The following is a 14,437-nucleotide window of genomic DNA, read 5'->3' on the forward strand; positions in this document are numbered from 1 at the left end:
TAAAAGAACCCTAGTGAGTTTTCCAGTAACAACAAAAGTGTCAACATGCTGGTGGCCTAGTTTTTTAGTTAGAACTGTGCGCTGGAAAAAAAAATCTTCTAATCTGCATTGGTAACAGTGTAATTAGAATCTAACATCTGATTGGTTAATATGGCCAACATCTTTCCTTCCTTTTTCTATAGTTTTGTTTATTATGTATTACAGGTACTTATATAGCACTGTCAATTTATGCAGCGCTTTACATACATATTGTACATTCACATCAGCAGCTTACAACCTAAGGTCCCTAACTCACATTCATACATACTATGGCCAAATCTTTTCACCTACCAGCATGTCTTTGGAGTGTGGGAAGAAACCGAAGTACCCGTTGGAAACCCCAACCAGGCACAGGGAGAAAATGCAAACTCCACGCAGGTAGTGCCATGGTTGGGATTCGAACCAGCAGCCCTAGTGCTGCTAGGCGGAAGTGCTAACCACTTAGACACTGTGCTGCCCCATTTGTAAGCCAACATTGTATTTATATCATGACACTTTCAGTCATGGTGCAATTAATATTCGCAATATTCGCACTAATAATGAAAGACACACAGGCACATGTGTATTATGGTATTCTGTGCCAGTTATCAAACATTTATTAGCATTAGAACATTTTATTTTGAGTTATACAGTGTAGTGGAAATATATTTGGCCCTTTTTCAATGTTCTCTATCTATGCATTGACATTCATGTAGATCACATATTTTGTCAGGCAGAAGCCTGTGGATTCCCAGTCCACAGAAATTATTCTATTTGTGGCTATTATTTTATCTTATGGATGTTTTTACATCAAAAATTTTAGTTCACTAAAATATTGCACTGATGTGGAATTGCTATTTTTCCACATGAAATAAATGATTTCCCCTGCTCTCCTCAGTAGGCATTATCCTATGTAATTTGACTTTAACAGTCAAAAAACCTAAAAATAACACCCATGTGGTAAATTTAACTTACACATGCGATAATTTTGGTGAAGAGTAAGCAAGGGTTAGAAACTCTCATTTTTAATGCTGTCTGTTCTGCTGGCAGGATTCACACTCATCAGGACCGAAAGTAAGAGGAAATCCAAAAGTTTTAGTTGCTTCTGGACCCAAGGGATCACTTGTTCCAGTGGCAGAAGAGATTCCTCCTACTTTGGAGAGACATCCTCTTAGTTTCTATTGTGCCTCTAGACAGGAAGTTTAAGAAAATTTTCTCAATAGGCCACAGACAAAAAAACAAAACAAAAAAATGTTTACTGGGTTTCTACCCATTCTATATGCTTTCCAAAAGAAAAAGGTTTTAGATACACTTTAAATGCTTTTGTTTATTAATGTTTATTGAAACAATGACATAGTACAATAAAAGCAACACACAAGTGTAGCAGTCGTGCACACAGAGATGAATGCGAACCTCCATTTTGGCAAAGGCCTCTATCTTGTATCATTTTATATTCCCAAATCAGATTCCTCCGATATTCCCCCTCCCTCTCTGTTGAGTGACATGTGGTCTGTTTGATGCAGAGATCAAAGGCAGCAAACTCATTGGGAGGGCGTCATGGTTATAAACCCCAATTAGCCTGTACCCCCCCCCCCTCCCCGTATGTCTGCGAGACTCTTGCTGGAAAAAGATTGTAAAGCCATAAACCAAGTCCTTCACTGAGCCTCAAAGACATTCCAGGTAATCGTAAAACGGACTCACATTTAAAAATCCCCTTTTCCCCTATGCTTTCATATCTTGGAATATGCAAGACTTACATAAAAACCGGTCTCTGCCCCAACACCCTCCCCAAATGAAGCGATTGGTTCTCTGCTTCAAGGAGACACCCTAGAAAAACTGTTATGTTTGGAGCAGAAGCTAAGCAAAGTTGAGTTGAGTTGAAGTTGAAGAAGCTCCCTTTTAACATCAGAACTAACTTTGGGAGATAAGGCCCTTTTGCTCAGAAAACTTGAAAGCTGCTTAACCCAGGACTTATGGCAAGTACTTTATCTCTCTAAAATTCCTTTCTGTTATCCCTTTGCTGTGCTATTGCTCAATGTGTATCTATATATATATATTGGCTACATCTTTTTCTGTAAATATTTTTATTGCACCCTTTTGACCTTTTAGTAATTAATCTTACTTTCTGAAAGTGTTGAACTGTTTCTAAAGCTCTTTAATGCAAACTAAGAACCACTGTCGCTGAAGAGTGCTGCTGTGTGTGTTTAAACCTCTGTATACCCTGCCTGCAGTGACAGTGGTATACAGACGATTATTCAACATCATAGTGTTATTGCTGATATTGCCGAGTTCCCTCTTTCTTTGTACAAAAAGGAGGTGGTGGCAGTGTGAAGGGTTAATTGCGCAATTAACCTGACCCAGTAACAATCGCTCCCAGGCTGCAAGTACACAGATTGTGGTCCATTAGCTGGAAAATCTTTGTGCAGGGTGCAGCTGGGCCTGGCATTGTTACGCATGTGACAGCGCGGTTTTAGATTGGCTAGTCCTTCGGTCACGAGTTTGGCGAGAAGGGCTGGGGTCTGACGCCGCGATCATCACAACAAGCAATACAGTGAGACAACAATGTCCGAAGACATAAAACAAAAGATACAAGGTAAATCAGGGCAACCTATTAGGCGTAGATGAGCAGAGCTCACATCAATGTCAGTGGCAATGCAACCAGTTATAAAGCAAAATATCAACAGTTAGTAACATGTTCATTGTTCCGTCCAGGGTTGCCAAACCTTATCGAACTTCCTGGGACAACCTCTATTACTGTATGTCAATGTGTACATAGGTAATACTGCATTAATGGACGCTTCTCACAAGGCCATTAAATGCTTTTTTGATTGCAGAATAATGACACCACACATACCAATAGAAATGAGAACACCAGACCCCAGATATCTGGGGATATCTTTTTTTTTGTACATATTTGTCACTTAAAATTTGTCACATTTAAATGATTCAGATCATGAAACAAATTATAATAGTACACAAATATAACCCAAGTAAATACAAAATGCAATTTTTAAATGATGATTTCATTTATTAAGGGCAAATAGCTGTCCAAACCTGTCTGGCCCTATATGAAAAAGTAATCGCCCCCTAAACCTAATAACTGGCTATGCCACCCTTGGCAGCAATAACTGCAGTCAAGCTTTTGTGATAACTATCAATAAGGCTTTCATATCACTGTGGCAGAATTTTGGCCCACTCTCTCTGCAGAATTGTTTTAACCCCCCCTGGCGGTATTCTCGAGTGTAGCTCAGGGTAAAGTTTCAGTACCAAAAGCGGTAACCCCGAGCTACACTTGGGCTTACCATGCGGCACTGCTCTGGGATCTGTTCTTCACTTACCTTGTCCTGCGCTCTCGCGATGTCCCTCCTGCAGTGTCCCCGGCAATGTCCTCTGGTGGATTCCGGCATCTGTCATCTGGGTTCCGTCCCCTGTGAGCGTCGGGACGTACGGGGACGGAACGGTGGGAAATTTGAAAATGACAAAAAGTGACATTCACTAAATACACTAAAATCACATAGTAAAACATTACTGTATCAAACCATTTCACATACATTTTGTCCCTACTGCTTTGTCCTGTGCCCTGCCTGCATTTTTATTGTTCTTTCTGCCTGGAAACTGATAAATGTCCATGTCATCCAAAAAGCGTCCCTTTAGGTCAGAATCGGTTTTAGACCAGCTAGAGAACAGCGATAGTAAATTAGAACCACTTGCAGAATTGAGTGATAATGATTCGTGGGGAAATTCGTCATCAGACACTGAAAACGATTTTGCGTCTTTGCTCAGTGATGTGCAAACTTGCCGCTATATTTCAAATTTCAGTGTTTTTGGTTTGATTATATCATTGAATTAAATTTATTATTATTATATTATTATTTTTTATGATTCTTTATTAAATTATAATTTATGATTTCGTGTTTCAAATTGTAACATACCTGGGATGTTTACTAGACTCTAGACCAGCAATGGGCAAACTACGGCCCGCGGGCCGTATACGGCCCGGCGGACCTTTTAATCCGGCCCGCGGAGCTAGGCTCCCGCAAGGCCAGTGGTCGGCAAGCCGCGGCTCTTTACAAATTTAGATGCGGCTCTCCTGTGTGCCGGGCGCCCGCTCCCCTCCCTCCTCTCCTCCTCTCCCCTCCCTCCTCTCCTCCTCTCCCCTCCCCTCCTCTCCTCTCGGATGGCCGCCCCCCCTCTCGGATGGCCGCCCCCCTCCCTCCTCTCGGACGTCAGGACTCTGCAGCTGTCAGGATGTAGGCGGGGCAGCGTGACGAACTCCTCTCACAGTCCTCCCTGAAGACCAGAACGGCGCGGGAATACGAGAGGAACGCGCGGACCAAAGGTAAGTGAATTGACACAGGGGGGGGACTTACTATATGGGGGATGAATTACTATATGGGGGACTTACTATATGGGGAATGAATTACTATATGGAGGACTTACTATATGGGGAATGAATTACTATATGGGGGACTTACTATATGGGGAATGAATTACTATATGGAGGACTTACTATATGGGGAATGAATTACTATATGGGGGACTTACTATATGGGGAATGAATTACTATATGGAGGACTTACTATATGGGGAATGAATTACTATATGGAGGACTTACTATATGGGGAATGAATTACTATATGGAGGACTTACTATATGGGGAATGAATTACTATATGGGGGACTTACTATATGGGGAATGAATTACTATATGGAGGACTTACTATATGGGGAATGAATTACTATATGGGGGACTTACTATATGGGGGATGAATTACTATATGGGGGATGAATTACTATGTGGGGGATGAATTACTATATGGGGGATGAATTACTATGGGGGATGAATTACTATAGGGGGGATGAATTACTATGGGGGACGAATTACTATATGGGGGACGAATTACTATATGGGGGACGAATTACTATATGGGGGACGAATTACTATATGGGGGATGAATTACTATGGGGGATGAATTACTATATGGGGGATGAATTACTATGGGGGATGAATTACTATATGGGGGATTAATTACTATATGGGGGATTAATTACTATGGGGGATTAATTACTATGCTTACTATGGGGGAATATTACTATACTTACTATGGATGACACATACACATCATTCATCTACTCTTGGTCCGGCCCCCGGGTCCAATATATGAACCCATTGCGGCCCTCAAGTCAAAAAGTTTGCCCACCCCTGCTCTAGACTCTTGTTCGGACAGATTTCAGTGAGTTATTCCTAAAAATTACAGGCCTACAATAAAATAAAAACATATTTCCATGCAAAAAAATGTACCACTTTGAGCACAAAAATATGGAGATAATCAGACCGCTAGGGAGGTAATTCAGCCACATTGGAGGGTTTTTGAGCAAGTACAGCCTGTTTAAGGATATATATTCATTGACTTAAACCCAAACCCCCAATTATAGTGAAAAAATCAAGACCCAAAAAGATTACCCAAAAATAAAAAATATCAAATATATATAAAAGAACAAAAATAAAATAAAGTCCCAATATTCAAAGTGTCCAAATAATGTGTCCAAACAAAGATCAATTTCTTGATAGGAAGACGCTTCCTACTCCACTGAAGAAGATGCAAATCAATCACAGGTGCTCTTCAAATACCTCAAAAACAAAATCTCAACATAGTATATTACCTTTTAAATCCCAGAACTAAAGTGCCACACATGTATCATGCAAAAAAACTCGTGAAAAAAAAAAAATATATATATATAATTTTTAAATATCACTGCAAACTATATATAAAGTGCATAATTACCCTAAAACAAACAAATTCCAGCTTGTAATCAACCACATATGTACAGAGGGTCCTTAGAATGGTATCCTCTTGTTCCTCAGGACCTCACAAACAGACATATAAAAACGATAAGATCAGCAAGACAGCATCAAACTCCTCATGCCCAGTATACGATCCCCTTTCCGTGTGTAGAGGGTCTCCCGATCACCAGGTAATTCCCCCTTGCTACTCCTATCCAGCACTATCACTTTGTAGCTCTGGGGGACACCTGAAGTGCACCGTTACTCTCCAGACCTCCAACACACAGGGATTCCAGAATCCAAAATGGCTGCCGCAGCACTTCCGGGAACGTCACGTGCCCTGGACGCGTTTCGTCTCTTCTGCACTTTGTCAACAAGGATCCTTGTTGACAAAGTCCAGAAGAGACGAAACGCGTCCAGGGCATGTGACGTTCCCGGAAGCCATTTTGGATTCTGGAATCCCTGTGTGTTTTAGGTCTGGAGAGTAACGGTGCACTTCAGGTGTCCCCCAGAGCTACAAAGTGATAGTGCTGGATAGGAGTAGCAAGGGGGAATTACCTGGTGATCGGGAGACCCTCTACACACGGAAAGGGGATCGTATACTGGGCATGAGGAGTTTGATGCTGTCTTGCTGATCTTATCGTTTTTATATGTCTGTTTGTGAGGTCCTGAGGAACAAGAGGATACCATTCTAAGGACACTCTGTACATATGTGGTTGATTACAAGCTGGAATTTGTTTGTTTTAGGGTAATTATGCACTTTATATATAGTTTGCAGTGATATTTAAAAATTATATATTTTTTTTTTTTTTCACATGAGTGCTGTGACACTGGAGTGTTTTTTTTTTTTGCATGATACACGTGTGGCACTTTAGTTCTGGGATTTAAAAGGTAATATACTATGTTGAGATTTTGTTTTTGAGGTATTTGAAGAGCACCTGTGATTGATTTGCATCTTCTTCAGTGGAGTAGGAAGCGTCTTCCTATCAAGAAATTGATCTTTGTTTGGACACATTATTTGGACACTTTGAATATTGGGACTTTATTTTATTTTTGTTCTTTTATATATATTTGATATTTTTTATTTTTGGGTAATCTTTTTGGGTCTTGATTTTTTCACTATAATTGGGGGTTTGGGTTTAAGTCAATGAATATATGTTTTATTAGTACTTCAGGGGAAGGATATTGATATGACTTTAAGGGATTTCTGAGGATTTTATATATATATGTGTGCTGATTTATACTTATTCTGTTTAAGGATATGCTACAGCATCTCAATTGGATTGAAGTCCAGACTTTGACTAGGCCATTCCAAAACCTTAATTTTTTTTTTAGAACTATTGAGAGGTGGACTTTTTGGTGTATTTTTGGATCATTGTCCTACTGCATAACCCAAGTGTGCTTGAGGTCACGAACTGATGGCCAGACATTCTCCTTCAGGTTTTTCTGCTAGAACGCACAATTCATGGTTCCATCAATTATGGCAAGTTGTCCAGATCCTGAAGCTGCAAAGACCATCACACTACCACCACCATGTTTGACTGGTATGATCTTTTTATAAAATACTGTTAGTTTTACGCCAGATATAACTGGGTGCATACCTTCCAAAAAGTTAAACTTTTGTCTCATCAGTCCACAGAAGATTTATCCAAAAGTCTTGGGGATAAGCAAGGTGTTTTTTGGCAAATGTGAGACAAGCTTTTGTGTTCTTTTTTGGTCAGCAGTGGCTTTCACCTTGGAACTCTCCCATGGATGCCATTTTTGCCTGGTCTCTTTCCTGTTGTTGAATCATGAACACTGACCTTAACTGAGGCAAGTGAGGCCTGTAGTTCTTTAGATGTTGTTATGGGTTCTATTATAACCTCCTGGATGAGTTGTCATCGTAATCGTGGAGTAATTTTGGCAGGCCAGCTACTCCTGGGAAGGTTTACCACTGTTCCAGGTTTCCTCTATTTGTATATAATGGCTTTCATCGTGGGTCGCTGGGGTCCCAAAGCCTTACAAATGGCTTTGTAACCCTTTCCAGACTGATACATGTCATTTACTTTGTTTTTCATCTGTTCTTGAATTTATTTAGATCACAGCAGGATGTGTTGCTTTTCTAGATATTTTAGCATGCTTCACTTTGTCAGACAGCTTCTATTTAAGTGATTTCTTGATTCAACAGGTCTGGCAGTAATCAGGCCTGAGTGTGGCTAGTGAAATTTAACCCATCTTAAAAAAAACTGTGGTTAATCATAGTTCATTCATAATTTAGCAAGAGGGACAATATCGGTTTCTACATAGGACCAGACAGGTTTGGACAGCTTTTTTCCCTTAATAAATGAAATCATCATTTAGAAACTGCATGTTGTATTTACTCAGGGTTTACTTTGTGCAATATTAAAATTTGTTTGATGATCTGAACCATTTAAATGTGACAAATATGACAAAAAAATAATCAGGAAATGGGCAACTACTTTTCACAGCACAATAAATAAGACTTCTTAAGGTTCTATGCAGGATGTTCTGTTTCTGGCACCTGATCTGGAACACCTGGTTCTAATTTCATGGATTTGAAGTGGTGGTAATTGTGGGGATGTACTTACATTTTTCATAAGGCAAATCTGTATTTTCTACAATTTAGAGTATGAGAATAAATTGGTTTTAGGTGCTATTTGTTTAGGTATAATCACCTATATCTTGTAGGCGCTGTTTGAATGAAGAGCTAGTGTTTGCCTGTTCAAATAAGTTGAAAAAGTCAACAGTTTCCCATGGGGGTGCCTTTATTTTATCACATGACTGTACATTTCAAGGAAAACACGTAACTAACTAAACCATTTTCTTTAAGCCACCACAAAAGACTTATAGACCATAACATTTTCTGAGGTCACTTCTGGCTCATTTCAAATGAATCCAGAAGTGAAATTCTACCCCGACAATTTATTAGTCTTATGTAACAAATATACAATCCCAGTACAGATCTACAAGCAGCAGCCGCCAACGTTCACTGACATGCTCTTTCTTGTTGGCTATTTTTCATGCTGTGTGAATATCACTCTCTGAGCCTTCCAACTTCTGCAGTATTAAAACACATCCCTTTTAGGCCACCGAAAGTTTAACTCTTGCTATGCTTGTTAATATAGTTATGACTGTAGATGGTTTAATCTGAAACCAATTGTACCCAAAAAGAAAAAAAAGCATAAAGTCAGGGAAATGATAATTTACCAAAGTTGTTAGTAACCAAATAAAAAAAAATGGGGATTTTGTTAAATGTTAACTATCGTGGGGTTGATTTACTAAACGAATAGAGCAAGAATTTTCACTTAGGTTAGTGCATGTGGTGAAGCTAAGTGAAAATTCACTTTGCAAAGAATGTGTAATCATGCAAGAGAAAAAAATATACTCAAGCTTGATTGAATGATTAAAGTTAGCACAGCTTCAGCTACTTCACTAAGCTTAGCTTAAATTATAACTAAAGGCAAAACTTTTTTTTGTTCTGGATAGAGTGGAGAAGGATCAGAACCCTTGTCAGATTTCTACAAATATATGTTGCGCTCCTAAATACTTCTCAATAAATAATAATTAAATTATTAACATTAAATTAATTCAAATTATGATACAAATAACTAATAAAAGTGTATACATACCAAAGAATATTTAAACAGATAATTTCAGCTAATCAATCTCCTCCAAATAAATATCAAAATAATTCCACATGAAATACTCCTCTAAAAAAATATTTTGCCAAGTGCTCATAAATCATCTATTAGTGATATGATGTACTTACTAATACCCTCAATTTCATTTATATTCATAATACCCTCATTTAATATAATAAAAATAGTGAACCAACTAATAACCCTCAACTAAAACGCAGTTAAATGATCCCCCATAAATAAACATAACCAAATGCTCATAAATAATTAGTAGTGATTAGTATGAATCCAAATATCATCAAAATAATAGTCCCATTGAATAAACAAGTGTTTATATATAGTGACTTGGTGCTTGATGTTCTTCAATTTGTGACTTTTGTGAATCCTTCAAATAGTGAAGATGTGCGCTCACCTCCTTTGATGCCTGCAATTAGGCTATACACGCTTTGGGTTCACTTTCCCTGGAACCTGCTGGACATATACTTTTGCTGGTAAAATTGGGAGATCCTTCCTTTAGGAGTAATGGATGTATCCTCTGGTGGCTTATTATCCCCTCAGGGATTACACACTCCTTTTGTTATCTCAGACCTCCTAATTATCCTCTCCTTGTGTTACTCCGCATGCAGGAAGAAATAGAGGACATAGTGCTTTACCTTTTAAAACTTTTTATTCCCACCATCCAAGTATTAAACTCACATTAGACAGGTTTAAATAATGCAATATCCCATTGGAAATCCTCTGCTGGCCTCTGAGTCATACACCTGCCGTCTATCGTGTTGTGCAGCTCCTCTCCGAGTGATGATGTAGCCCCTCCCCTTGTCAGATTTCATCACTGTCAGTGCCCCCGTAAGGGAGATTCACCCTCTCTATTTATCCTGTTTACAATTATCATTGGAAGTGAAAGTAAATGAAAATCACAAATTTTGGGTTGTCCCCAGAAACGTAATAGAGGGGAAATCTTCCACTAGGGACACTAGTTCTGGTGACTTGGGGGTCCCCAAAGGATTCCCTTAAGTTGCATGTATTTCCTCTTCCTGTTTTGGCTATGTGACAGGAAGTGAAGGGTATTCTCCCTAATGGGAGGCAGATGGTAGAAATTAAGCTGACATGTGATATGACCATCCATTACTTTATCCAAAATGAAAAATAAAATTACCTATAGCTCTACTTTAACATGTATTTATCAAAGTGGATACACTCTACCTTTTTTATTAAATCAACCCCAGTGTCTTTCCAATGATTAGACTTTTTATTTTAGTTTTTAGAACTATTTCTCCAATATTTATAAGAAATTTATTTTTAGTCATTTTCACTTTTTTCATGCTGGTTTCTATTTTTAAAATTATTTAATGTGACAAATATAAAAAAAATTGGACTAGCTCACTCTATAAAGTTTTCTGTTTATTATCAAACGCAAACTATCATGGTTTGGCAATGTTTTAGATTTAACTTGATAGGTTTTTAAACTTTTCATTTGTATGATAGATAGATAGATAGATAGATAGATAGATAGATAGATAGATAGATAGATAGATAGATAGATAGAGTTGAGCTGTACGATTTGCTAATATTTACAAGCAGTTTGAGCCAAGCAGTCAGGAGTAGATTTCACACAGCCCAAGGAATAACCTTAGGTGCTTGCTGTTTCACACAAAGGTTTTCCATAGTGTAATTGTAAAAATGACTATAGCGTTCAGGCGTATGCAAAAAATAGAAAACTTTCCCTTCCACTATACTCATTTTTTATTATAGCACCATCGTATACCAAAGTTCAGTGGCACAAAGTCATTCATGGGCAGGGGAAAGATATCAGCATTTACGTTGCAAGGACCCTAAAAGGGTCTAATGAAATGCCTTATCTGTGCGGGGTAGCAATATAAATTTCAGGGACATCAGATGCCTAGTAAAGTGAACACGGAGGATTTTTCTGAATAGTAAAGGTAATGGCAAACACCTTGAGCTACCTAGTTTGGTACTTTTAAGTTGAAAAGATTTGTTTACACCACAAAGTTTCCAATACTCATAAGATCTGGTGGTAGCAGATTACTTAGATGTTCATAGTTTGTTATGAATGACTATTGAAAAAAACCTGCAAATTTACACATGTGACTGTGGCAGAGGTTTAATCGGTTGGTAATTCCAGCCAATTGGATTCAAACTTTAATTCCTCAGTACAAATAAAAACAGATGATAGTCCATGGATCCAAACTATGAATTCAGAAATTTTTTTCTATTTCAAAAAAGCATTCACCATGTCTGTGTAGCCTTGGTATATGGTCAGCCAGCAGGAAGGGTCTGTCTAGCACCCAAAAAGGGTATAACAGGAATTCCCTCTATACCAGTCCTATGGAATATTTGTGCTGGAAATTTTTTCTCTGATCTATCCTCCCATTGTACAGTTGTGCTCAAAAGTTTACATACCCTGACAGAAATTGTGAAAATTTAGCATTGGTATTGAAAATATGACTGATCATACCAAAAAAATGCTATTTTATTGAAGGATGATGCACAGCTACATCAGATTTTGCACTCTCTAGTTTTAGTTAGTCAACTCCCATGATTTGAAGGCCATTTTTAATATGCATTCTGATTAAAAGACCTCTGATTAAACAGATTTTTTTTCTTTTGCTTGTCAGTCATCTTATGTTGTCTCTTTCTCATGTACAGTTGTGCTCAAAGGTTTACATACCCTGGCAGAAATTGTGAAATTTTGGCATTGATATTGAAAATATGACTGATCATGCCAAAAAATGCTCTTTTATTGAAGGATGATGATCATATGAAGCCATTTATTATCAAATAGTTGTTTGGCTCCTTTTTAAATTATAATGATATCAGAAATCACCCAAATGGCCATGATCAAAAGTTTACGTACCCTGGAATGTTTGGCCTTGGTACAGACACACAAGGTGACACACACAGGTTAAAATGCCAGTTAGAGTTTAATGTCCCACATCTGTGGCTTTTTAAATTGCAATTAGTATCAGTGTGTAAATAGTCAATGAGTTTGTTAGCTCTTACGTGGAAGCACTGACTAGGCTAGATACTGAGCCACTTTTTGCCATATTGGTCTCCATATAAAGGTGGTGGAAAAATATAAAAACAAAATGAAGTATATAATAAAAATAGGTCTTCATATACTGAATACTATCATTCCAGGTACTAACAACATAATTACCAGAATATAAATATTTTTTGTTTTGTGGAGGGCCTTTAACTGTATAAAATTGCTAACAGTCTTTTCAGACATGTTATTTAACATTTTGTTCATTTCATATTTTGTTTTTTACTTTTAACAGAGTCTTCAGATATTGGACCATCACTTGTAGTCCACACTAGTGTTCCATTTGGAATAGAGCACTTAGAGCAAGAAAAAGATGACGTGCAACAAGTGATCTTGAAACATCTTGATACAATACTACCAAATCTTCCTAAACCAAAGGGTATCAAGTGTCAGAAATGGAGATACTCACAAGTAGGTATATTGAAGGGACTTTGGTACCCTTGTTTGGCATAAAAATCGATAGCATGTTAATGCAGTAAATTTTAAAGCCTTACACCAGCCAGAATTTTGTTTTTTTTTCAGGTTTTGGATAGTCTGGGAAAGCTAAAATTTCAAAGAGGTTCCTTGTCTGCTCTAGTCAAAAAAAAAAAAGGAAGAGAAAACATTTTGGTTACAGATGGGCTTTGAGTAACTGTAAAGGTAGAAGAGGCTTACGGGTGATTCAGCTCATCTGTATCCACAAAAGACTGAATTATATAGGTTACAGTTGCAAGAAAAAGTATGTGAACCCCTTGGGATTACGTGGAGTTTTGCATGAATTGGGCATAAAATGTGCTCTGAACGTCATCTAAGTCACAACAATAGAAGAACACAGTCTGCTGAACATAATACTACACAAACATTAGATGTTGCCATGGTTTAATTGCACATAACATGTAAACATTCACAGTGCAGGGAGGAAAAAGTATGTGAACCTTTGGACTTAATAACTGGTTGACCCTCCTTTGGCAGCAATAACCTCAACCAAACGTTTCCTGTAGTTGCAGATCAGACCTGCACAACGATCTGGAGTAATTTTGGACCACTCCACTACTTTTTCTTGCAACTGTATGAGAAGACTGCTTCTACTGATTTTTTTAAAATTGAAACTAAGCTTTGTCAATGCCGAGCAAAGTACCAGGTTTGCTTTCATGCCTCTCTCCTCCATAGCATATGCATCTTCCCTTTAGTGCCATGCTGCTCTATTCAGCCACTAGGAGAAAATATAAGACAGCGTAAGTTCCAAGTCATTTCAAGTCAAAGCTTATACAGGGCTGAGAACTCTCTCCCCACCCCCATGTGACAGTGCTGGGCCTGTCATAAAGTGCCAGCAATGTCATATGAGTAAAGCTGTTTGACTGTTGCAAAACTGAAAGTGGCAAGAAAAGATGTATCTGTTGAGTTACACCGATGGTGTAACATGTTACAAATGCAACGGCCACCGATCCCCCTGTTGTGGCAGCTAGCGGGTTGATCTTCTCCCCCCCCCCCCCCCCCCCACTAGCTGTCACAATCTGAAAAAAAAAATGTGGCCAGGCGGGGTTCCTTCCACCCAAGCTCATAATCCATTCACAGTGTTCTATGAATGGGAAAAATACAAGTCCCAACAGACACTGCGGCTTTCGGCTTGAAGTTCTCAATGAACTACCAGGACGCTGTTATGCACTTTATGTAGTTCATTGAGCTTCCTGTCAGAGTTTACCTGCTTGCCCATATCGGAGGCACGGACAGACAGATACACAGACAGTCTGCAGGAGCTTGGCATTACACCCATGATCTGCTGATCGTGGGTGTAATGCTTCACAGGTTCCTAACAAAAAAAATAATACATGCATATGTTTTTACCTACAAATAATATGCATTTATTACTTTTTTTGTAAAAGTAAAGCTGTTCTTTACAAAGAAATGACCAGCTTAAGTTTCTTATTGAACCAACACTTCAGGAGGGTCGATC

General features: G+C 38.4%; 1 protein-coding gene across 2 annotated transcripts in view; it reads left to right on the plus strand.

Moving 5' to 3' along the window:
- Positions 1-14,437, plus strand: part of RNLS (renalase, FAD dependent amine oxidase) — a 147,818-nt gene that overhangs the window by 118,717 nt on the left and 14,664 nt on the right. For both annotated transcript variants that reach the window (XM_089692788.1, XM_089692789.1), the window contains exon 6: positions 12,740-12,915. In XM_089692788.1, coding sequence (XP_089548914.1) covers positions 12,740-12,915 — 176 coding nt within the window. The remainder of the gene's footprint in view (positions 1-12,739; positions 12,916-14,437) is intronic.

The sequence above is a fragment of the Staurois parvus genome, unplaced genomic scaffold (genome assembly GCF_062004578.1).
Source record: "Staurois parvus isolate SC_StPar_1 unplaced genomic scaffold, SC_StPar_1.0 ptg000604l, whole genome shotgun sequence".
Lineage (NCBI taxonomy): Eukaryota > Metazoa > Chordata > Amphibia > Anura > Ranidae > Staurois > Staurois parvus.